Source organism: Carassius gibelio, chromosome A22 (assembly GCF_023724105.1).
Source record: "Carassius gibelio isolate Cgi1373 ecotype wild population from Czech Republic chromosome A22, carGib1.2-hapl.c, whole genome shotgun sequence".
Lineage (NCBI taxonomy): Eukaryota > Metazoa > Chordata > Actinopteri > Cypriniformes > Cyprinidae > Carassius > Carassius gibelio.
In genome coordinates this window covers 7323713-7351426 of record NC_068392.1, presented here as the reverse complement: position 1 = coordinate 7351426, position 27714 = coordinate 7323713, and the positions used below count along the sequence as shown (strand labels likewise).

The window sequence follows — 27714 nt, the reverse complement described above, 5'->3', positions numbered from 1 at the left end:
AGGTAGTCACGTGACTTCTAAACCATAATAGACATGACTTCCACACCACAGCTTGTTTTACTCATCGGGATAAGTGGCTTAATGCGTCTCCGGACTGGACCGTTTATCTGACCACACGAAACACTTACATGTAAAAATCGCAGGACAGATTAGAAACCTACGTGTCCAGACAGCTTTCTGTTTGTTAACCACGCGGAACAGATCAACGCAGTGTAAGAGAAAGACAAGCCTGCCACCTAGTGGTTAAACATAAACATTGCAGATGAAAAGAAATAATGTTATTACAATAACAAATACACCCAGTCTGTAAATGAATCAGTAAACCATTATATAAGCCCATTGACACGTTTTTAACCCAATTTGAATGGTTTTCAAAGAGACTTGATGTTTTCATAAATTACATAACAGCATAACAGCGATGCCGCCACGAGGGGCGTATGTGAAAAAAACGTTTTTGAACTAACACTCGACTGTAGCGAATGTCAAGTTTAGCTATTTTCCGATTCAAAAATCAATATTTTTTATCAGAACAGAGTTATTCGGGACACTTTAGCACCTGGAGAGCTGCCCTCGTCCGTTACTTGTACCGCGCGCGTCTCCAAGCGATGACTCGGCGTTCTGAGGAACCTTTGAGAGAACGAAACCCCGCCACTGCGAAGCGCGGCAACAGGTCATCGCCATGACAACAGCGACAATGAGTGAGTCTCACCGCTTGATTTGTATGGAGAGAAAAGTTCACCTGAAAAACACCCCAGAGGCTTTCTTCTTTCTTTTCGGACGCGAGGGAATCCGGCCAAACTAATCAAACTATCTCTCCGATCAACCACCCGCAAACAGAATACACACATTTTGTTCCTTAGCGTTCAAAAGGTCAAGCGATGAAATATTAGGTCGTAATTGTCGTTAAATCCTGGTCCCTGACTGTTTCACTGCGAAAAGCAGCCCAAGCTCAGCAGAAACAGCATTATCTACCAACTGAGGTGGCAAAAATTACAGTTCTTTATCTATTTTTATATCTGTGCACAAATATGCAGTGTAATTTTTACTGTTTGACTAAATAATAAAGAAAATGTTATATATTATTAAAAATGCACATTAAGAATGATTTAATTGGTCAAACACACAGACAAAAAGTGTCCGACATGAGTTTTTTTTTTTTTTTTTTTATGATTGCAGTTCACAGATGAACATTTAAGGCAACAAAAATGCTAACATAAATTAAGAACAAGTTATATATAAATAAACTTTTATATTATTCTATTATTCATGTGAAAATCAGGATTAATATTTTTAGGAGTTTTCTTAATAACAAAATCACAATCAGAAAATTTTATACAATTGTATATATATATATATATATATATATATATATATATATATATATATATATATATATATATATATACTTATTTTGAATATTTTCAGTCTGTTTCTGAAGGTCATGTAACCCCCGCCCTCTGTGAAATCCTATTGGTCCAAAGTCCTCTTACTTTGAGATGATATTGTGTTCAATCGAAAAGAACCACTGAAAAGTAAAAAACAAATCAATGAATAAATTCAGAACATTTAAAAACTAAATAAACCTAAGTTTAATCAACATACCAATCCAGCAAGTGAGATCAGCAGTGAATGACTTTTTCACCCTTGTGGTTTTTGTTTGTTTGTTTTTAATGCAGTTTTCTAAACACACAAACGCTAATTTTAGTGAAATTGTGAAAGTGATAGATAGAGCCATAGTAAGAAAACAGTAGTCAATGAGAGCATGTGATCCTGAGCGTGGCTGGGGCTCAGAATGAGTTTTTTGTCAGGCCTCCACTAGTATCCCAGAGTGCACTGGGCAGCCAGTCATATGGCTGACACAACGGGCAGAGAGAGAACAGGTTCCTCAATCCAGTGTCCAACAAAAGCTCATTTATTCGGCCGTTTTGTACAGAGGAGGTTATTCACAAACAGACTAAAACAAACACACACACATTTGATTTTATGGTGGAGACTTTGCATCAATGTTTGTTTGTTTGTTTAAGTGTTAAACAGCATCATATTAATATATTATTATTTATTAATTATTTAATAAACTCATTTAGTTTTTTATTTATTTTGATATAATCTGTTAACTAGAGTTATTGATTAATTAATTTATTTTAACTAAATATCAAGTTTAACTTCTAAAGGGCCTCATATTGTTTTATTTATTTTATTTTTATTTCAATTAATTTCATTTAGTATCAAATCAAATAATTTTACCTGTAAAGGGCCACAAATAATTTTATTATAATTTTATTTCTGAATTATTTTGGTCATTTGTTTTGTTTATTATTTATTTGAATTTTATTTCAAGTGTAACCATTGAAAGGTTATATATATATATATATATATATATATATATATATATTAATTTCTATAATTTATTTGTTTTCACGTTATTGATTTAATTTTAAATAAAGTTTAACCATTTAAGGGTCACATTTTATTAAACTATTATTGTATTTATTATTTTTTATTAATTTACATTGTTTATATATTTTAAATGAAGTTTGACTAGTAAATGACCTCATATTATGTTATTAAATTAATATTGTATATATTGATTATTTTTTTTTTTTTTTTTTTTATCTATTCTAATTTAATTTCATGTAATACTAAGTTGAACTTTTAATGGATTTTTAATTATTTAATATATTAATTATTTGTAAATATTTTTACATAATTTTTATTTTATAATAAATTCTTAAATTAAATTAAAATTACATTTAGGGATATTTGGTATCCCCCACCCAAAAATAAATAAATAAAAAAATAAAATAAAGCTGAACCAGTGGATCTGGATCAAAACAACAGTGCCCATGATTGAACAGTCATCTGAGTCAGTCCATCCGAAACGGACGCTGCTCCCAGATCACAGTGTGATGAACAAATCAACACATGAGTATAGAGAGGCAGAGAAATGGATTATTGATTTGTTGATGGGGTGTTTTATCCATCTGACCCCTGAGAAAGGCCGTCAGGACAGTGAGGCCCACATAATATACAGTGTTTGCTGCCAACAACAGTGTGCTTGTGCTGTGTATATGAAGCCACAAAGACACATTTATTATGGCAGAAAAAACCCGTCCGACAATCCCCAACCGTCTGGCACGCTGGACAAATGCCAGGGAGGTGTGGGATGAAGGATCGTAGTGCCCCATGACTGCATTCCCATGCACCTCTTCATTTTTATACGGAGGATGACTTCATGATTTAAGATTTCGCTGTTTATATAGGCCTAGAACAACTGTAGAATAGTAATGATCATTACAACAATTTAATACATTATAATATTTACTAATTATCTTTATTATAACTAGTAAGTATATCATAGTAAGTATACAAAATTGTGAAAATACAAAGCAACAATAATGCACAAAATTTCACTAAACATTTATATAATAATAATAAAAAAAATATAATATTGCAACTATATAGGGACAATGCATTACATAATAGGCTTTCATATTTATATGTGTTTAAACAGTAATTATCGATAGTTGTGAAAAGTATATTGCATTGAAACATACCATAAACTTTCATGTTTTTGGACAACAAAAACAAAAGAAAAAATATTTGATCATATTAGATTATATTATTTATGAGAGTGTTTGTCTCGGTGTTAAAGCTGTTTAATAGTCCAGTGGTGTTTAGGACACACGTCTGGCCAATTCTATAACAGAAAAGGATCGGCTGATTAACATGCCACACCACTCACTTCCTCTCAAACACACTATTGTCGTCCTCCGAGATGCAGGACAACAAAACACTTGTGTGCGCTTATTGGCAACAGAACTCCCAAGAAAGATCAAAAGGAAAACGAATAGGAAAAATGAAATGAACATATATCCATATGGCCTACAGCAAAAAGATGAGACGGCTAATTTATAAAATCAAGACATTGTATTTAATTCCTTGGAAAAAGACTGACAGGACAATACTTGTTCAAAGAAAAAAATAAACAAAATAAAAAGCCTGTTCAAACAATAAACATACTTAGTATTACATTTCAGAAATTCAATAACATCAAAAAAATCTACCAGATTTTACAGAAAACAAACAAACAAACAAAATGTTAAAAAAAACCTAGTTTAATTTTCTTACAGATATTACGTGTAAATAACGCATTGTGCTTTAAAAGTTGGCAAAGGATTTATTTTGTGTATATAATATCAATTTCAAGCTCCGTTACTCAAATGTGTCACACAAGTGTTATACTTTGTGTGTGTGTTTGTATTAATCTCTTTGTATCTCACTCTGAATGTGTGTGTAGTGGAGTGAGAACAAGGTCAGAAGCTCATTGGTCAGTTTTGGTGATTGACAGGTCAGAATCTCCAAGCTTAAGGCCCCTCCCTTTCAGACCTATAAATTGACTCCCATCTCACTCCACTCTGAATCGCCTCATTCGGACAAACTCTCTGCTGGTAAGTTTTTATCATTGCTATGTTTTACAGCTTATTTTGCTCCAAGCGTTCCAAACAGCAAATTGCAAAACTAACTATGTAATGAGTAGAAATGTGTTTGCAAAAAACAGAAAGAAAGTTAATGGTCCATAAAATTGCTTCAACACTTAAACTTTTAAAGTCATTTGAGGGAAAATTTAAACAGCTTGAAATTGCTTTCAAACGTTTTCACATTTTTAGTGCTTATTGCTATTCCAGAAAACGTTGAACGCTAGACTACATAAAGATGTCAGACTTGGAGAGCTGCCTGGGAACCATCATTGAGGTGTTCCACAAATACTCATCCAAAGAAGGTGACAAGTACAAATTAAAAAAGAGCGAACTCAAGGATCTGCTCACCAATGAATTTCCGACTCTTACAGAGGTAATTAAACTTCAAACTTTTTTTTACACTTCACTTTGTCTTGAAATTTAAAGAGTATTTGATTTACAGTCAAGGCATTACATCAGAATTCAGTTTTTGTGTCAAAATTGTATTATTAAATATTTGACGGTAAGCAAAATTATCTATTTCCTACCTCTTAAGTTTTTTTCTTTTCCAACTCTTACCAAAGTAATTAAAAGTAAAAAAAAAAAAAAAAATCCTCTACACTTTGTCTTGAAGTCAAGACATTACGTCAGACAAAGTCAAGACATTACGTCAGAATTCAGTTTTTGTGTCAAAAATTTACGATTAAATATTTAACGCTAAGCAAGTTATCTATTTTCCTACTTCTTAAGTTTTTTCTCATCTAACTCGTACCAAAGTAAAGAAACGTATTTTTTTTTTACTCTACACCTTGTTTTGAAATTTAAAGAATGTTTGATTTAAAGTCAAGGCATTACGTCAGAATTCAGTTTTTGTGTCAAAAATTTACGATTAAATATTTAATGCTAAGCAAATTATCTATTTTCCTACTTCTTTAACTTTTTCTTTTCCAACTACTACCAAAGTAATTAAACAAAAATAATAATAATAATAATAATAATAATAACTGCTCTTCATCTTGAAATTTAAAGAATGTTTGATTTACATTCAAGACTTTATGGGAAAATCGAGTTTTTGTGTCAAAAATTTATGTTTAATATTTAATTCTAAGAAAATTATCTATTTTCCTAATTAATCTTTTTGTTTTCCAACTCTTACCAAAGTAATTCAACTTATTTATTTTTTTACTCTACACTTTGTCTTGAAATTTAAAGAATGTTTGATTTACAATCATGGCATCACGTCAGAATTCAGTTTTTGTCTCAGAAATTTACGATTACGATTATGTTAAGCAAATTGTCTATTTTCTTACTTCTTAATCTTTTTCTTTTCCTACTCTTACCAAAGTAATTAAACGTGTAAAAAAATAAAAAAATAAATAATGTTTGATTTACAGTCAAGATTTTATGTGAAAATCGAGTTTTGTTTCAAAAAGTTTCGATTTAATATTTTTTATGCTAAAGGAATTAGCCATTTTCTTATTTTATAAGCTTTTTCTTTTCCGACTCTTACTGAGGTGATTAAACTTATTATTATTATAATTTTTTTTTTAACACTGCATTTTGATTTACAGTCAAGGCTTTATGACAGAATTGAAAAAAAAATTCATTTTCATTTCTTTTTGATCTCACTCAGCATGTGAAAGATCAAGCAACATTGGACAGTTTGATGGAAAGCGTGGATACCGATGGTGACTCGGAGTGTGATTTTCAAGAGTTCATGACCTTCATCACCATGGTTACCATCTGTTGCCATGAGTTTTTCGAACACAACGAAGACGAATGAGTCATATTAAAAAAACAAGTATTCATAGCATAATAGTAATACAACACATTGATTCTCTTAAAGTTTGCTTTGTTCTTTTTCGTATCATATTAGGATTGTTGTTTAGATTGAACAGAATGTATATGCAGCTTGTACGACAGTTTGTTTTGCTAGACTCAAAACCAGTTTATTACAAAGCATGCTTCTATTATTTTGCCTAGGCAATTTTTTTCTCAAAGACATCCCCATCATAAATCTCATCGAGTGAAATGCGGACCAGGTGTTGCGCTTTTGCCATTTCAGTTCCAGGATGATTGTGAAATGTTTTTCCTGATTAGCTTCAGACTATTAGGCTGCTATTGACTTACGTCAGATTGTTCCAGGGGCCTGAGACAAATCATGCTGTGCTTTAAGAAGACCCACCAAAGCAAATTATTCCTTTGAAAATATCTAATATGATGTTTACAACCATCCATAAATGGTTTGGAATTTCAAATCAATCCCATGTTATTAAAGGCATGAAAACTCATGTTTTTCATGTATTAGATATCCAGAAAATGTTTAATAGTACATGAGTTGTGTTTTCCAATTGTAAACTGTAACTAGAGCTACTAAATCTGCAAATTATTAAGCTTAATGTGACATTTTATTGAAGAATGTATTAGAATGTATTATGAACAATTTACACAAATTTGTGTAACAAGGTTCTACAATTAAAGTTTCCTTACAAACCTAAAAATATAAAAATAAAAGATGAATATGTTTCAGAAGCCAAACTGTTAGAATTATGGAATAAAATCAAGCAAAATAAAAATTGTGAACAGATAAAATTCAAGTAACGTGTGAATTTTTGAAACATCTATCCATCTAGTTTTAAAATAAAGATGTTTAATATAATTCCATAATAAATAATATCATCATTAACACAAAATAAAGTTTTCTTTACCCATATATTCTAGTTGTAGCATAATGCTTTATGAGTTTATGTATTTTGACCGAACAGAATTAATAATTAATTCTAATATGTATATATATTTTTATCTCATTTAAATGAATTTGTGAAGAGGAACTGGATCTCACTGGGTGTATAATCAATAATTACCTTTTATACAGTATAAACCAATAAAATCATTACTTAAATATTTAGCGTTACCTTATCCTCCAGAAAATAAATGGATATCCATGGCTAGAGGATGCCTGTAAACAACTGCTTTGCATTGTCCCCTGTGACTTAGAGGTATTATCATTACCAAGCACAAACTGTCAATACAGAGGCCTTCACATCCAGATCAATGGTCACACAGCAAGACCCTGAAAGATGATAAATATAATAGGCACACAATTGGAATATCATCTTCGTCTCAAGTATGTTTACATTAAGCAGCCTGAAAATCTCTTACATATTTATAAGCAATACACAAGCCCAAATACACAAACACAAGTTTGTTTGAAGGACTTTTAAGTATTAACCCTCCAATCACAGACTGCCGTACTGAATGCTCCCGGTAAGTGGCAGTGTTGTGCCGTGCCAGTGCCAAGTCCCCTGATCTGAGCTGTGGAAATGAGAAATGTGTTGAGGTAGAGGGTGGATGCAATATGATGAAGTCACTGGATTTATTTGACAATGCAATAAAGCATAAATAAATAAATAAATAAAACATGATAAAATAAGTGTCCACGGTATTTCTGGAGTGAAAGATGAGTGCCTTGGGGTGATTGCTTTGGCTGAGTTTAGCAAATGAGGCGCTCAGTGTGTGTGTGTGTGTGTGTGTGTGTGTGTGTGTGTGTGTTTACCCAGCTGTGTGGTCTGACTATGACCAGTCTTTTAGCATCTCACAGTAGGTAATGTCCCATGAGGTCATTGGATTGGACGCCAGAGTAGAATTTCGGAACTTGGCTTGGTTCCAAAAAGGAGCTCTGTGGTGGTATTCAGTCTGCTGCTTCTGGAACATAAAAACACAAATATATATGACATTATGTTACATTATCTATCTATCTGTCTGTCTATCTATCTATCTATCTGTCTATCTGTCTATCTATCTATCTATCTATCTATCTATCTATCTGTGTCTGTCTGTACATACATACATACTATTTGGAAATTATATCATCATGAGCTCTGGAGGTTCTCATTTGTAATGAGCAATGATTAACATACATTCATTTCCATACAGTTTCATTTTATTTCCATCATTAAGGATTCAAGGCAGCTTTAAGAACACTTGAAAGAGAATGAGGGGAACGGAGAGTGAGAGAGTGATGGGATTGAGTGATTGTACATTTGTAATGCTGCAAATGTGTGTGTGTGTGTGTGTGTGTGTGTTGAGCGAGAGATGCAGACAGAAGGCGTTTTAATGGCATCCACCATCAAGGATAAACACTTCTTTGATTATATAGATTCCTCAAGATGCAACGTAACTGCAAGTATCTCACGGTGAGTGCCAGCCAATCACTGATTGATTGTTAATGTCTCCATGTGTGCATACCTTCTGCATCTTGCCGATTTGATATACATTATCATTTTACTGCTGATTAGGTGACACATTTTAAAGGTGTTGATTTCGTTTTTCTGCTTTGCACCACAGTTGTGTTAGCACGTCTTATATATATATCTATATATATATCTATATATATATATATATATATATATATATATATATATATATATATATATATATATACAACATTATCATGACAACAAAATATGGAATTAAAAGTCTAGCATTTTGTCTTTTAGGCACTGTTATCCTCATAACCTTTTCCATAAATCTAAACTTGTTTAAAATCTTTCAAAGTTTCAAACAATAACCCCAGGATGGGCAACTTCCATGCCGCTGTCTTCTTCTCTTTCTTCCCCACCTCTGTCTCTTCATGATTATCATTGTTTAAATGGGAAGAAAAATAGAAGGGGTCTCAGAAGCGAGTGGAGATGCTTTCTTGGGGGCTGCATGGATGCACATGATATGAGAAGCAAAATTAAATAAAGGCTGATTGTGTTCAGGGGATTAAATCGGGGTTAGTCTTGCACGCTCGGCTGGAAACATGACAGCATAAGAATAATTAGCTCACCTGCAAATATTCCTAACTCAACTACACCGGCTGACTCCAGTGACCACCCTGATGGAAAGAGGGGAGTGTGTGTGTGTGTGTGTGTTTGCATATATATGTCTGTAAGCATGTATAAAAGAAAAAGGTAACCCCAGGAGCTCAAAGACCCCAGCAGTGAGAACAGATGTCCTACTGTAACCTACAGCAGCCTGTGAGTGACCTCCATGAGCGCGGGCCGTCTTGCATTAGCATCTGCCCTTGCTCATAGGGAGGCAAAAAGGAAGTCATTTTAATTGGAGTATTACTTACGGGCCGGTGATTCATTAGGCCTTTAACCTTATTGTATATAATATTCTTACTGGAAAATGTAGGAAAGTTGTAAAATGGGACATGGATATGTGCTTATTTTACTGTAGGAAGCTGACTGGTTCATATGACTTTTTTTCAAAGTCCCCGGCTCTCCGGCAGGACCCATAGAGCCTACACTTAAGATCTGATTATTCCCCTAGTCATCCACGTCACCAAGAGGACTACACCAGTTGCAAAGCAATAAGAATCAATCAATCTATCTATCTATCTATCTATCTATCTATCTATCTATCTATCTATCTATCTATCTATCTATCTATCCAGTTCTTAAAGTGTTTGTGTGTATATATAAGTACTTACACAGTAAAAATATTGAAAACCTGAGTATAATATGTATATATCTTGCAATTAAAATATGTATATTATATAGTCTTCACTCTCCACCAAGATTTTTGGCATCCTTAAAAGTTTGCTTTAATTTAAATGTAATTATTCAATTTTAAGAGGCAATAAATCATAATAAGTTTTATTAATTAATACTTTTTAATCCACATATTTTAAGTAAACATAAAATAGATTTAATATTTTATATATATAAGTGTGTGTGTGTGTGTGTGTGTGTGTGTGTGCATTTATACAGTACAATAAGGTCCAAAAATATCGAAAATCTCTATAATACTGTATCCATATAATGATACATATGCTTATTTTACATTAATAAGTTGATTTAAGCTGGTTTATATTATTCTTTACAGATTACCTGGTTCTCCGGCCCCTTAATTAGAGCCCACACATAAATACCCTCCCAAAGGGGATTTCACCACAGATGTCCCATTATTAGAAATTTGCATAAGAAGATTTCCTTAATTTAAATTATGTAATTTTAAGGCTTTCAGTTGATCAAAAATACATATGCTGTTTAATTTATCCAAAGTACTCCTTTTTTAATCTGTAAATATGTAGATACTAGACGATTTTGCCTGTTGTTCCACATCAGCACACCATGCAGATAAACATTATTGGTTGCACTTTATTTTGCAGTACGTGTACTTACATGTACTTATAGTGTACTTACAGTGTATTTATCTAAGAAAGTTCTGGTAATACAGGGTAACTACATGGGGTAGGGTTAGGTTTAGGAGTAGGTTCAGGGTTAGTACCTAGTTATTACACAGTTATTGTAATTACTATAATAAGTACATAGTATGTACACGGGGAACAGGACTGTAAAATAAAGTGCTACCACATTATTTTATTGCATTTGCTCTCTTCTCCTAAACACTGATACATCTCTTCCTACACCAGATGGTGATCTGCTGTATCACTTTAAAAAGGATTGTAGCTGAAGGTGCAAAATAATGACAGAAAATGATCTGTCACACCGAGCTACACAACAAGGGCCAATACTCCAAAACGTCACAACAAATTTCTCTTCATATCCAGTGTGTGCTTGAGCAGACCCACAGGACAGACGGAAATGGGAAGCTCTTGTGCCGAAATTATGTTTTCTGCATTCCACGAGTGGCTCTCCTCCGAATTCATTATGCTTTTCTGTTTCTGATATAACCGTGCTGTCTCAGAGCGGAATATTTGTTTACAGCTCGCTCGACAAACAAGTGCGCTGTTCTTTTGGACACTGAGTCTGGTTAACCCCACAGTGTAGATTTGATTATCTCTAAAGCAGAAGAGCCAGGATTTCAACGGCGAGTTTGACTTTGGAATGAAAGGTTAGTCATGCAATGCTGTGATTTCAACCAGAACTGTTTTAGTAAACCTAGTGTTTGCAGGTTTTATCTTAAAAAAGCATTTCTTTTCTAACGGATTCACGTTAACAAGTCGCACATTCAGTCCGTTCGCAAACACACATGCTCACACAACCATATACTGTACAAGCATCTGTGACCCCTTGTTCAATTTTAGCCTTACATGTGCCATATCAGAATAGCTTCCTTATCATTTTCATTCCAGAGTTAAGAGCACCTTGGAAGGAGATCGATGGGAGGTTTATAAATGGTTTCCTCAAAAAGTTCTGACGTTTATTTATAACAGGAGTTTCTCTGTTGTGCTGTTCTGCTGCTCGGCTTTATTGTTCTTGTGTAAGTCAGATTGGTCGAGGTCAGAAACGCCTGAGGCAATAACACAGTCCCCGGGGTCCGACCGTACCGTGACCTAATTTAAAATAGTTTGCGGTTTATTCGTGAGCAAAAGTAAAGTCTATGAGTTTTAAGTACAAACCATTCATTATGTCTGTATTCATCAGAATTAAATTAATTATATTTACATGCAAAAACTGTTTATATATATATATATATATTTAAATTTATATTTTTTAATATACAAATATACACGCTCATTATGAATTATAATATTCAAATAGAATACAGTTACTTTAAATTGTGTTTATTTAAATTGTTTATTTAAATTGTGTTTATATATACAGTATATATATATATATATATATATATATATATATATATATTTTATATACAGAAATCATTCTGATATGCTGATTTAGTGCACTATTATTATCAATTATAAAATTATTGTTATTGATAATGGTCTTTATTATAATTAAGTTTTTTTTTTTGGAAACTGTTATACTTTGTTTTTAATTCTTTGATGAACAGAACATTCAAACAGCATTTATATGAAATAGAAATCTTTTGTAACATAAATGTCTTTACTGTCACTTCTGACTCATTTAATGTGTCCTTGGTGAATGAAAGCATTAATGAAAAGTATTCATTTCTTTCTTTGTTTTTAAATCCTACGTACCTCAGACTTTTGAATGGTAGTTTCTGGGAAAGTATTAAGCAGCAAATACAGTTTTCAAGAGTGAGGATAATAAGAAAAGTTTCTTGAGCATCAAATAAGCATCTTCCTTTAACCGGTAATAATATTTCACAATATTACAGTTTTTACTGTTTTTTTTTCCAACAAATTAGTCAGCATAAGAGACAAATTTTTATACATTTTGGCAAAAACTGAATTATATACTGTATGTGGGATACACATTTCAAAAATATATCTCGCTCTAACAGGCCAAAGGCAATTTTTACCCCTAGTGTTCTTCATTTCCCCTTGCAGAAGGCATTTCTTACACGTCGGAATGAAATTTTAACAAATCGAATTCATGCATTCCTCTTTCCACCATGAAGTGTAATTCACAAACTAATGAATAATTCGAATCTAATGAATAATGAGAAGTTTAAAAATGGTTGCAGATTGTTTGTATGTTTGTTTGGGGGGGGGGGGGGGGTTGTAATCCTCACAGTACTGAAGTGGGTCTGTGTGAGATCTCTCAGCTCCTGCCGTCCACAAGATAAACATCTCAACAGCGCCGTGTCCATTTACAAGACTCTAGGGTGACTGTGGGATGCCACAGAATAGAACACACACACACACTCACACACACACACAGAGCGGGGACAATCTGACGCGTGGCTAGATGGAGTCAAGGCTGTATTCTCCTAGGGGACTTTGTTTCTTAGGAAAGATGGTTTATTTTGTAATCTTTCCGCTCTCTTTTTCTTTTCTTTCTGCTGTCTTTTTGAGCAGAGGGGCCCTTAAATGTATTAAAGCCCATCAAAGAGTCTCTCAGACAAAATAAGAAAGGCACAGTGGCAAAAAGACACGCGAGCCTTTGGCTTTGAAGAAGAGAGAGGGGACGCGGTCGATGCTGACCAAAATTTGATCCCAGTAGTTACCCACAATCCTGGGCTTAGGAAGAGGGGTTTACTGATTGGCAGAGAGTTGTGGCATCTGCCAATGTAGATATAGACAGGAGACACGTGTCAGGGAATATATACACTGTTTCTTCTTTAAAAAAAATGTAAAAATCATGCAGACTGTCCTCGGTGGACAGGTTTTTCCTTATATATATGCATTATATATATATATATAGATTATATATATGCAACTCCATAATTGTTGTTAACTGATGTAAACATTGTTAAATTAGAAAATAAAAAAATAAAAAATCTAATGTATTTTAAAATAAATGATAATTATTATAGCAATGACAATTTAGATTATTACTGTTGAATTATATATATATATATATATATATATATATATATATATATATATATATAATTGAATGAAAATATGAAATGAGAAAATGAATGGAAAGAATCTATCTCTTTACAGAGACATCAAATTCAGGTATCAAGGGTTATAAAACCTTTTCAGATTAAAACAATGTCTCTTTATTTCTGTCTCTGTACTTAAGAGTGAAACATATAATTAATATTTTAAAAACAATATTTTCTTATTTCATAGCAAAGAGTCTGAAATGCAGATTAAATGCTCCTTTGGAATCTTATTACAGGCTTCATTTTCAAATGAGCTTTGAGAATTTTAAAGAGTGAATAATCAGACCTAATATAATGTAAATGAATGTATTAAAGAAGTTTACACAAAGGTTGACCCTGAGCTGATATGCACTATAAATATCAGGAGGGTGTAGGAACAGATCAAAGGCAGCCCTGCAGACTCCTTTCCAAGGCTGTCTCCAAACCTTTAAAATTTCAGCAACATGTAGCACAAGCCGCACTTTGATACAGATCTAGCGCTAAATGCCTGTGCTAAGTCTCTCATTCTTAATAAAGCATCTCAAACAAAGTACCAGGAGATACAGTTTCCATTTAAAAGAGTCTTGTCTTAATTAAACCTTAAATCGAGGCTTTGTTCTAATCTTAACTGTTTCATGTTGGCTTTGAAAGATACATTAGACGATTTTCTTTTTCCCACAAACAGAAATAGCTGCTTTGTTGCATATTCATCCACTTATGCATTGTTTATTGCAATCCCTTGTGTTCCTGTGTTTGTTCTTGTGTGTAATCAATGCTTATCAGAAAAGTCCTTAGAGATATTCCGTCACATCCATAATTGATGCAATATGGCGGACTTTAGAGGAAACAAACTATCCCTACAGCTTAGGAGAGGGAGACAGAACTGTGCTATTCATTAAAAACCAAAAAGAGGCCACATTCTAGACTTTTCTAGCATTTCATCCAAAGCCCATGTTTGATTAAATCACAGTTCTTTACACTGTAATTTTGTTTTACACAGTAGCCTTCAACTCCTAACAACCAAACAAGCTGTTTGACTACTGTAGCTTTAATACATCTATATATAAATGACCTCTGTTATGACAGGTTCAATGCAATGCACTAAAACACTAAGAAAACCTTTTCAATGCATACAGTAGCAATGCAAGACCACCACACACAACATCACAGGAACTGCATTAAAAAGGTGTTGAAAAGTCACAAATAACCCATTAGAAACTCACAGCAACCCCCTGGCAACCACCCACAACAAACATTTGAAAAACTGCACTACAGTGCACAAAGAAATTCTCTCTCTCTCTCTCTCTCTCTCTCTCTCTCTCTCTCTCTCTCTCTCTCTCTCTCTATATATATATATATATATATATATATATATATATATATATATATATATATATAACTGCATAGCAACACTCTGACATCCGCTCAGAAACCACCATTTAGCAAAGTCCTTAGAACAGGCTCAAAACTGCATAGCAACACCCTGGCAACTATCCACCAGACTCTAGGAACCACATTGCAAAGCTCTAAAAATATTCAGTGCTCATCATCCACATGCTTATCAATGCCCTGTCAACCAGCCACCAGCCACAACATACTAGGAACCACATAAAAATGCACTTAAAACCAAACAAATAAATAAATCAACAATAATAATAATACAAACTGGAAACCAATCACATCATTTTAGAAATGTCATAGCAATGTGCTAAAAGCTATTAAGAACACATTAATGGTGCTTTTCCATTACCAGTACCAGCTCAACTCAACTCGACTCGACTCGACCACTGATCTATATATATAACTGGATCGCTCATCGCGTTCTAAACTGCCAACAGGCAGTGAAGCCACCGGAAGTGTTCGATCCGCCATCTTACTAATCCCTACCAGCAGAGAGCACCATTGAGTTACATTCAAACCGCTGTCCTAAAATAACTCGATTTGAAGCTGATCAGTCAAACGGGACTCGTTTTTATGCTATGTGTAATGAAGTAATGTTTATTTCAGATGTTATCTGCAGTGTTTATGGTCTTTTGGGACAGGATAAGCGATATATTTAAATCGTGTAGGTGGGTGTGTCTGCTGCTCGCTGACGACACAGGTAACTGATCAAACACAAAAATGGCTTATTTCTTTATGAACTAAGTTAGTCAGGAATTATTAAACGAACGTATTAGTATCAGAAATTGATTTTAATATATTACAATGAATTATACAATTATGTTGTTAATATTTCTCTATAATGAAATGAAAAAATAATTTACTATCTGGGAAATAAAGCTTGGTATTTATTTCTTAAATCCGTACTGTATATAGTCAGTTATTTCTCTGAATAAATTCAGATTTCAGAACGAACACTTTGTAGTTTGTTATATGTGTTGAGGTTGAGTCCGTCTGATGTTTATCATGTTCATGATGCTCACTACTGTAATGAACTTAGCTTTTTAATAAGTAGGGGAAATCCATGACATTTAAAAAATAACCGTTTACATGCCTAGGGTGTTAGCATTGTAATAATGTACAGTGATACTTCATATTTATAAACACTGACTTGTTAGGTGATGTTTTCTCATTAAAATCATACAAATTCCTATTAATTCAATGAAACTTTTTCGCACACTAGGGATTACCAATATGGCGGCGCGGTGGCTTCACTTTAATGACGTCATGAGCAATGCAGTTCTATATTATAGACGGTTTCATCGGGCGCACGCGCCTGGACCTAAGTTAACTTCCGGTCTGTGTTGTGTATATCGGTCTGGCTGCGGTGCCATCTACAAACGCAGTTAAAGTCAAGGTGATGAGTAGACTGAAGTTGGGCTCAGGTGGCTGTGCTGCGGGATGTGTTTCCCATACATTTATTTATTTTTGGAGACTCGCAACAATTTTAAAATTGATCGATTTTCAAAAAGGCTTCGTTAAATAAACATGAGTAACGTAACGTTACGTAACGTACTGCACGTTTAATAATAATAATTCCTTACATTTATGTTTAAATATCAAAACGAGGCACGGGTGTTTTTATATCGCTGTATTTCTGAAGGAAGACTTGCATGTTATATGCCTGATAGCAGCGTGTGAGCGTACCAGCTCTGCTTTGTTTACAGCTGTTACTGGGAAAACCTCTATTTCTCCCGCTTTATGTCTATGCTTTAAAACATCTCCTGCTGGCAAATAATGAATTAGCATTTTCATTAAGTCCGCCTGATCCACACAGAAAACACATTTTGTTTGTTATCAAAAAATATCTACTCTAGAGGGACTTGGCTGTTGTTATTGATTCTATTTGGAGTCTACCGGAAGTTAAGTCAGGTCCACAAAAGCGCTCACGCGCATTAACGTTTGTTTATGTTGATGCCGTTGAAACCGTCTATAGATCAGTGGACTCGACTCACTTTTCATTCCGTTTTCCACTGCAGATAGTACCTCCACAATAGAACCTGGTCATCAGAGCGCTGACGCAGGAAACTGCTGTGACGTAATATTGAACGCGACACACACCCGCTACCCACACACACAGGACAATGGAGGAAATCGAGTGCATGAATGAAACACCCCCTTGTTGGACCACGGCGTATTCTTCCGAGTACACATTCTCTGGCCAAACTATTTAAAAATGGTGGGGTTATTCAGGATACTCCGTCTGGCACGTGCAATGATGCCGCAGTGAATAGTGACGATTCTGTCTGACCAATCAGCAGTCTGCTGTGTTTTCACGTCATATTTTAGTATCGCCTCAGCTTGCTCAGAACCTCGGCAGAGGTGATATGAAAAAAAGTACCTGTAAGTAGGTACAAGTACAACTTTTACACAGAGGAAAACCAAACAAAGCGACTCGAGGCAAGGCGAGTCGAGCTGGTACCGTGTAGTGGAAAAGCGCCATAACATAGCAAAATAAACTGCATAGCAATGCCCTGGCAACCACCCACAACACCACATTAGCAAAGATGTGACTGCTAGAACAAACTGCATAGCTGCATAGCAACGCCCTGGCAACCACCCACAACACCACATTAGCAAAGATGTGACTGCTAGAACAGACTGCACAGCTGCATAGCAACGCCCTGGCTACCACCTATGACACAGCATTAACAAAGACTAATCAAAACTGCATAGCAACACCCTAGAAACCACTCACTTGGGGAGCAGGTTAGCAACATGCTAAAAATATTCTGAAAACATTAACAACTGCATAGCAACACCCTGGCAGAAGTGCACAAAATATAAGGAATCACGCAACAATCCAGTTCAAAATATTTTATATTTATTAAACTATTTATTTATATTAGAACATCAAACTATTTTATTTCAACAGAGCAAAATATCTATGATATCCTCTTAACTCATGCTGTATTTTTCTCTTTGTAATGCACACTAGTTTCTCTGCTCTAAACACAAGCCCTCTCGGTCTACAGCACCATGACGCCATCTTGGATTTTATTGGTTATCAATCTCCATCCATGAGTAACGTCTCAGATTAATGACCTCACTATCCGGCTGTCCCTTTCTGATTCCCTCACCTCGGCCACCCATAACAGAGCCATTTGGACATGCGGGAATTGGAGCCCTGGCCCATCATGCCTTCAATAATGGCGAAACCAAACAATAGTATGAGAAATAAAATGAGAGATGGGGGAGAAAATGAAAAACTGGATTGCTCATGAGGTGCCGGTAGTAATTCTGTCCCAACGAGAACAGCCAAGGGATTCAAGCCACAGATAATCGCTTAAATAACCGCAAAATAAAAGATTACCTAAATACGCCGGGCTTGCTTATTGAAGAGCTTAATTACCGTTATGTTTCAGTTCTGGATGACTCTGCAGTAGTTTGAACTCATTTCGATGAGGAAAAGAGTGAAAGGCCTCCCATTTGAAAGACATAAAACAGCATTCACAAAGCATTTAACCTTGGTAATATGACATATTGAAACAAAAATATTCGACTGGAAACAGCCTTCACAATGCATTTAACCTTGATAATGTGACATATCGAAAAACAAAAATATTAGACTGGAAATAATTAGGGATAGACTTAGTTTAGCCATTGGGATTTGCTTGGATCCTAAAAAGCAGGGTGTGAATTTACATCAGTCATTCAGAGGTAGATGAAATCGATGAATTCTCTTTAGAAAATGTAAAACTCTTTGCCATAACCTTGCAGGTCAGTGAAACGATTTCAAACATTCTTAGATGGACGCAGACGTTTCAGCCGGCCTCATTCCTTCAGTTGTCTACATGTCTTCACTGTTCAAGGACTGATGTGACGTGTTGGCAGCAATCATGGTCTGGGATTTACCACCATCAGAATTGGTTGTACCAATTGAAAGCAATCCGAATCCACGCCACTCAAGGCCTAACAGAGATTTTATTTATTTTAATTTTTTCACAAGGGTCCAGCTCAGAGAAAGTATGGCCTGGAGTTTAGACTAAACCACTGAAGTCAGATTATTTACATATAAATTCTGGCTTTTAATTGATTCAGAATTGTTTTGATAAGATATGCTCAAATTACTCTAACTAAAAAAACAATATTTCATAATTGTGATGAGTACATAATTACATAGACATACTAAAAAGTGGTACATTGAATGTTTTACTTCCATATCGCTGAACATACGCATATAACTGCCCTTCATTCCACAGCAAGCCATTTAATTGAGTTTGTCAATCTGTCTGGAGAAGATTTAGAGTCTGTTCACACAAAACATGCTTTTGCGTTCAGATGACAGATGAAGGACAATAGAATGTATCAGAATCACAAAATGTAGTAAGATTTATGCTTACAACAAGAAAAACTATCTGTCGACATGGGACAGGAAAAACGGATGAGAAAAAATTGAAGATAAGTCTTAAGTTCTTGCACAATTTTGCTTCTCAAGGAAATTTAAATGTTGTAAAATCTTTTTACTGAAAAACAATATTTCTTCTTTACTGAAAAAAAAAAATCTGTTGCAGAAACAATTTTCATTTAGAAATTTCTAGTACATTTAACAAACATTTAAACAGAAAAGGCAAGTAACATGTTTTTCAGTTAAAAATGAAATTTTCAAATATAAATATTATTTTCTTGAAATGCACCTTCAAATTTACTTCAGACTTACATTGCTATGATGTAGCAAAATGCCTTGCACTAGAATTGTATAGATCATAAACATAATTAATTGCATTCATTTTCATCACATTATTTTCGTAATATTCATCGAAGTGTTACACAGACAGCCGTAACAGAAATGTTTCTGAAATCCAACGTGACATGAATTAATTTAGCAAGCCTGTGGGATTCTGCACCCTGAAGGTTGGCAAAATTGCCATTACAATATGATGCAATCGCTTGGGTCCAAAGCTTGGATTTCCTCATCATTTTAAACCGCTATAAACTCAAAGGCTGAAAAGCATGTTAAAGACACAATGCTTTCAATCTCCTCCAGACCTTTCTGAATGGAAGTGCACAGTTTGATTCCTGTGTGACTGTTACAATCAACAGCCGTTCCTCATGTCTCAGTATACTGCATATTACAAACATGCGGCAAACAAGATATGGTAGCTTCAGTAAAACACAAAAATGTTACATTTTCACATTGTTAATGAAAGGTTTTTTTCTATTTTTTAAATGTGTGTCTTTCTCTCTTCACATTGGATCTCTAAGTAAATTCCACCGTGAGAACAGAGAGTGTTTCACGCTCCCCAATTTCCCTCCTGCTGAGTGTGCGGCTTTGAGGAGAGAATTAACTGTGACAGTTGCTAAAGCTCGTCTTTCGTCAAAATTCACGTTTGGATCTTCAGTGTTATTGGCTGACGTGTCATGTAATGATGACTACTGACGAAATTCTGCAACAATAACATATTCAGGGGCTCTAAAATGTATTATGTCACACTTAAAATGTATGAATGTCACTGCATTAGATATAAAATATAAATCTCAGTTACAAGAACTAACTTCTCAATGGCAATTCTCTCGTTTACATTTAACTAAATGGTACCAAAGTGACTTTTAGTGGATGCAGCCAGTTCATTACAGAAACATATGTGACAACAACCAGTGTCTAAATATTTTTAACTCATCCGTTTATATTATATTAAGTCTTGAAGTTCTGCATAATTAATGGTGCAGCCACTTGAGTGACAGGTGGATTGCTGCTGTTGTCACCGCTGTCGAGATAGGGGGTGTGGTTTCAGGTACCAGCTACAGCCTTTTTGCCCATTTTCGATTACGCCCACTTTTGGCTTCAAAAATACTCTTTGGAAACCAATGGGTGATGTCACGGACATAACGTCCATGTTTTTATACAGTATATGGTTTTAACACTCACATTCGCTTGTCTCCCAACATTTTATGGTCATTTAGGACCGTGTTTACGAGGTAACTCGCCATAACTGCACATTTTAACATAATTGTGTGCGTTTTTGTCTGCTGAAGCGGCTCAGCATCGCAGGCTATGTAAGCCGAACGCGCAGACTTTCAAACTCCATTTGACGATCAACTTTGTCCAGTCTCTGTGCTATTTCTCGCTAGAAGATATGACTGATAGCACGGTCATTATACTCGTTTAAACTAGAGCTGTGGATATCTTATAATCCCCTCACACGAGCGCTTGTCGGTGAGTGTCTTCCTTATCTTTTTCGGATATGAAAGAACGGCCTGGGCCAGTGTTGCCACCTTGTGGACAAACTAGTTAGAACAAAAACAATTTGAGGCATGTGCTCGACTATTCCCCCGGGCCGGATGAAGATGATTGGTGGGCCAGATTAGGCCTGAGGGCCGCCAATTGAATAGCCCTTCTATACATAGTAGATAACATTTACAGTATACCCTTGAGGTCTATTTCGAGCTACATTATTTCAACATCTGTGGGATTGACTTATATCATGTAGTCAATCATGAATGTCTTTAAATCCCATGCTGAGAGAACTATTAGGTCTAAAATAGCTCTCAGTAGGATAATAATGGGTAATAATATTGTCAGTCCTAGTTCCAGAAGTTTACCTGAATGATGGATGTGGAGGCCATTTATTGTCCCATAAATCCACTCAGCAGGAGCAATTTTGACGCTTTCTAACTACTGGAGGCGTATATTTCCTGCTGTCACCTGGATGTCTGCATTTATGTTTTAGTACAGCAAATACTAGTAATTTTGACAGCTCTCGTTTGCAAGGAGGATGTTCAAAGTGTAGCTTCTGTAGCTTTTAAAAGTCCATATTCATAGCGTCATGAAAGGTGTTTATTAACACTGCTAATTATATTTTATTGGAGCAATTAGCTTCACCACAGTGCACCTGAACTAATATTAATATGGAAATGTCAAAAAAAATTAAAGTCTTACAATTTTGCCATGTTGTTCACCATCATTATGAGTTCTCACAAGATTGTGTTGGTGGATTTGTCAACTTACGGCAAACCTCCAAAATAAATGATGCTCAGTTTCCCAAAGTTACCCACATTTCCCAAACATTCTATCTTCCACTTATCACAAAACCCAAAGTGATATAAAATATAATGAAAAATGTAATAAAAATATCTCAACAAATTGCTTTTGTCCCTTATTACATATTTGATACACTCAAACATTAAAGCAATTTCTGTGGTTCACAGCTGTAGCAATGTACGCCTGTGAAACTTGACTAAACAATTTCTTACAAAACTATGTGATAATTGGTTGCTTGGCAGCCTAAAGTTTAAATAGTTAGCATTCCTGGTGTATAAAAAGAGTGACAAATAATGAGACTGATGACTCAACTTTTCACCATATCACTTAAAAACTAAGGTACAATTATCAAAGACGTGTAGTAATAATGCTGCAAATCTGTATCAGGTGCACTGTCAAACTCTGTTTCTCCAAGTCAGACCCCTATGAGGTTTTTTAGCTCACGAGAATCTCACAGTATACTTATTTTTGTTGATTATGTGAAATGAGACCAGCATCTTGAATGAAGGACACTCACTCTTTCATATTCCTACAATCTCTGAGCTCATTGAGACAGCTCTCAACTGTATAATCATCTGCTAAACATTGAAGAAAGCTAGCTAGCTTGGTTTAAACTGTCTAAATCATCGTCACGTGCCACAGGGTTTGATTTGGTTTTGTTTGTGTATGTTTATTTTTATTTTTTTTTTACTCTCAAAGCCGTGACTCCCATACACTTACATTATATGACTGACAGACTGCAACGGTTTGAGTTAAAAATCTTAGTTTGTTTGAAGAAACAGAGGGAGCTACATCTTGGATGCTCTGGGGGTAAGCAGATAAACATCACATTTTCATTTTTGGGTGAACTATCCCTTTAACACGGCTCAGTTTTAGTATGTAACAGCCAAGTTTTACCATCTAATCTATTTCTTGTAAATAAAATCAAGTCCCGCTCTACATTTTTCTTATTGAAATCCAGTTTAACATGGAAGCATGTTATACTGGCACTTTACAATGACTTTAAATGGGCGGCTTGCTACATGCTTTAGTTGTTAACAATAACCGAACAACCCGAGAAAATGGACTGGGTTGGCAGCTTCATTATATGAAATATGTTTATGCGTCAAAATGTGGGTTTTTTGTACTTGTGCAGACACCGTGCAGGTTTCTCACACTGTTCTAGCAGGTCACCGCATTGCTCAGTTAATTATCTTGTTATCGGTGCCCACTTCACATTTTTTATATCACGTTCACAGCTCATTGTGAGGTCCAAGGACAACACACGTGCATACAAATCCGTGGAACCTCAAAGCTGGAGTTATCTTTCTAAAACTCCTCCATCGTGGCTCGTCATTATCACCTTGAATCAGCAGTAAATACTTTTCTTTTGAGATATGCGCTTTAATTATGTTTTGAAAGGCCTTTTTACTCTTATTATGCGTTGCCTACACTACATTTTACTGAACTGCTCCTAAAGCACAGGACTATTTTAAATACTCCGCTTGTTAGAATGACAGTGATTTGCTTGGTGGGGAATTTATCTTTCTTCCAAATCAGCAGGCCTGGATGAGCTGTACTTGTTATGTAAAAGGAAGTTGTGAATATAATGACCATAGAACAACTTGTCTCTTAGAGTGAATGACTATCAGATTTTTGGTCTCTTCGTCAAGTGGGACGGAGCGTACATATGCCAGACGAAAAAGAACAGGGGTGAGAAACATTCCATTAAATATGTGACCCCCCGCTTCAATAATTTCCAACTGTGGTGAAATCCTTCATCATTTTATCCCCTTTAGAACACAGAATCAAATTCCACCCTTGAGTGAAATCTACAGAGCCCAGGCTGCTTTGCATTTTATGATCCTCGGTTTCATGCTAACACAGGTGAAAGGCACATATTTCAACCTGAGAGCCCCAGACATGAGAAGAGACACAGCGGTGAATGAGCTCTGAATTAAATGGATTTTGTAAGAGGATCCATAGACAAAGATATTGAAATTGATATTAAATCTTTAAAATAAATAATTTCATATGGTTTTGATTAAAATTTATATCCGTACTGCGAAAAAGGGTTGGGTTTGGGTGAATTTTTTCTCACATTCTGAGAAAACAGTGTGTAAAAATGGATATAAAAATCAATAAAGATTTAAAAAAAGTTCTAGTGTAGAGTAATTACTCACATCTAAAGTTTGGGGTCATGAAGACTTTTTTTAAATGTTGAAAAAAGTATCTCATTCTACTAAGGCTGTATTTATTTGATTAAAAAAAAAATACACTAAAACAGCCATATTGTGAAATATTACTGGCATTGAAAAAATGTCTTTCTATTTGAACATATTTTTAAATTTCATTTATTCCTGTGATGCACAGCTGAATTTTCATCATCCAGTGTCACGTGATCCTTCAGAAATCATTCTATATGTTGATTTGCTGCTCAAGAATTATACTTTATGCATTGTGAATAAATCATATAAAGCATATTTAAGTAAATTGTAACCACAGGTTGAGCTTCTTTTCTTTTTCTTCTCCTTTTTTTTTGGTGCATTTAATCACAAATGATCCAGTCACTGGTTTGTAGTCATTAAAAAGTTTGTTTCTATGCAAAAAAGAGTGCACTGATTAAAATCAAAACCTAATCTTCTCTCTGCAGTAACAAACACGGTCAGGACTGACCATTCCTGCTGCGCTTTTCATTGGCAGAACTAATTGCATTAAATCAAGGCCACGACCAAAAACCTTTTAGCAGTCTGCACTGAGCCTCCATACAGCATCCATCCATTACTCTCATGTCCAGCTGCACCAAAACGAAACAGCAGGCGTATTTAATATTTACAGGGCACGATGAACCTTTAATAGGCTTGCACAACTCTAAACGCATAGATGAGGCCTGCTGCAATATTAATACTACCCGGAATGAAAACAAACAGCGTGATACCACTCTCATTTGTTGAGCCGGATGGGAAGAGCATGACCGTTTAGAGCAAACATGGTCTTTGTGAATACCACAGATGAAAGCATAACCCACACGTAATAAGACACACAAGACTTGTATTTCCAGCGGGGTGACAAGACAACATGGAAATGGATCTGTAATGGTCCTCAATGAATCAAATAGGTTCAGGGAAGATAAATAAAGTGGGGTCTTTTTACCATTTTTCATTTGTAGGAATCAATATATTGCTTTGATGTTATTGGTGATAAAGTCTCCCATATGAAAGAAATGTAATAAATGAGTTTATTCAATATAATATCTCAAGTGTTTCTCCCAGACAACAATAATGAGACTACTGGTGACTTTTATTAAAAGACTACTGAGATAGAGATGTCTCAAACTGTGCTCAGATTTGCTAAAACAAGGTATAAAAACCACAAATGGCATCTCTTTAATATTTCAATTGTTAATAAATAAATAAATGTTCTCTCCAAATATATTGGAGAAGGTTCTTAATTTCATATGCATCTCTGAGATTTTGAGATTTTAACAATGTCTCAAACGGTGCTAAGGTTTAGTAAACAACAGAAAAATAAAATAAAATAACAAACTAACAAAATAATCTTTATAATATCTCAATAGTTTACTCCTAGACAGGAATGAGATTACATGGAGAACAAACTGAATTTTTTCTCCTGAAATCTCATGTTTCGGTTGCACTTTATTTTACAGTACGTGTACTTACATGTACTTATAGTGTACTTACAGTGTATTTATCTAAGAAAGTTCTGGTAATACAAGGTAACTACATGGGGTAGGTTCAGCGTTAGTACCTAGTTATTACATAGTTATTGTAATTTTTACAATAAGTACATAGTATGTACATGGGGAACAGGACTGTAAAATAAAGTGCTACCCATGTTTCTCCTCTCAACATGTGCTCCAGCATCTAGAAAAGAAAAATCACAAATGAGATAACGAGTCAAAAGTACAATACAATGAGATTAAATGGGAGAACAAATGTGGAATCCATTTATAGCAAGACTTCTGCATCTCGATGTTCTTCTGAATAGAAGACCTTAATTATTTCATGTGTCCCAGTGTTTTTAGATCTCAAAAATGTCTCAAATTGTGCTCAGGTTTGCTAAACAATAGGACATGAACATAACAAATGAGATCTCTTTAATATTTCCTTTATTTCTCCTAGACAACTAACTGAACTGCTTCTCATATATTTCTCCTGTTATCTGTTCTAGCTGAGATTTCTCTTGACAGTTTCTCAAACTGTGCTCAGATATGGTAACTTTAATAAAATAGGAGACGACAAATAGTAATTTCAGTAATTTCAAAATTTTTCAGAAGTTATATGAATCGGACAATTTGAAATTAAGATTTGCCAAAAAACCAAACCAAATCTCAAAATGAACTCTTCAGTATGAAGTTTTCTAATTCACAATGACTTTAGCCCCAATATAGATTATCACATTTGTGTTCATCCTAATGACTTTTAGAAGAATCTTCTGACAAAAAAGTCACAGAGAACTCTGCTGAGCAACAAAATGAATTAGTTCTTTACTTGCAGTGAAACAAGCTTTGCCCATTCACATTACCATTCTTAATCGTAATTACTTTACACTAATACAGACCATACATTACCTATAAAATACATTTAGTATGGTGTGGGTAGATTGTTTTCTCCCTTGGATTGAATGCTTCAACTTTTATTATTCTAATTCACAAGTTAATTTAGATGAAAATATCTATTTGAATGAATAAATATAACATTTGGCACAAGGTAGTTCTTTCGAGGACATTTCAGCCATTACAACCCTACATTGATCCAGTGTATTTATATAAAGCTGTTACAAATCCCCCTTGACCAAAGACATTTGTCTATGGAGTCCATTCGGCCAAATAAGTTCTGTGACTAATCTGTGGATTCAGGCACTTTCCAAACCCTTCTGAGACTGTGAAATGAAGTTGTTTTGTGCGATGGCTCACAATCATAATCAATCAAGTCAGAAATCTGACTGTTAAAGTCCCCTTTCTTCTCGAAATCAATGCATTAATTGATTACCGTCCACGAGCAAGCCATCTCCGCGTTCTCTCAGCACTGCGTTTTCTGGATCAGTGAACATGCGTGGCCGCAGGTGGCGGTTTTACTCGCCAATTTACCATAAGCCTTCATTATTGTCTGTTTAATATCCTGAGCAATCCAGAGCCTGACATCGGAATGATAGGAGATCATCCGAACGAGATGATAGGAGAGAATCTTAATGAGATACGGTGGAGTGAAATGAGCATCACTTAAAATCTCATTCGGCACTTACACACTTAGAGCTCTTTAACCTAGAAAATTCACACTTTTCCAAAATGGTGGTCTTTACGGTGGATTTGTGTTCGTGTCTCAGATTAGCTTAGCTTATTTCTCATTGCTGACGGTATGTGAAAAACTATATATGCATGTTTTCTTCAATACTGCAGCTCAACGCCAAGGTCATGCATTCAGTTCCCAGGACATACATATAGAGATGAAATTGTACTTTACAGTCACCTTGAATAGACTTTTCTACCAAGTTAATTAATATGAATTAAAAGTCACATGTAAAAAGGTCTTGGCCAGATTTCTTATATACTATAGCGTGTGGGGAAAAAATGCAAATGTCAAGGGCTTGAGTCCCTGTGATTCAGACTTTTAGTTGCTTTAGACTGACATGTTAGCCAAACAA

At 34.9% G+C, this 27714-nt stretch overlaps 1 protein-coding gene across 1 annotated transcript; it reads left to right on the top strand.

Moving 5' to 3' along the window:
* The first annotated feature begins 4348 nt into the window (after positions 1-4348).
* On the top strand, positions 4349-7054 carry LOC127942729 (protein S100-B). Its single transcript, XM_052538651.1, has 3 exons — positions 4349-4448; positions 4686-4851; positions 6091-7054. Exons 2-3 carry the CDS (start codon positions 4714-4716, stop codon positions 6238-6240), a joined length of 288 nt encoding a protein of 95 aa, XP_052394611.1. The 5' UTR covers positions 4349-4448; positions 4686-4713; the 3' UTR covers positions 6241-7054.
* The last annotated feature ends 20660 nt before the right edge of the window (positions 7055-27714 follow it).

Coding starts and splice junctions, on each gene's coding strand:
- LOC127942729 (XM_052538651.1), top strand. CDS start 4,714: ATGTCAGACTTGGAGAGCTGCCTGGGAACCATCATTGAGGTGTTCCAC. Junction 4,852..6,090: donor AATTTCCGACTCTTACAGAG/GTAATTAAACTT, acceptor GATCTCACTCAG/CATGTGAAAGATCAAGCAAC.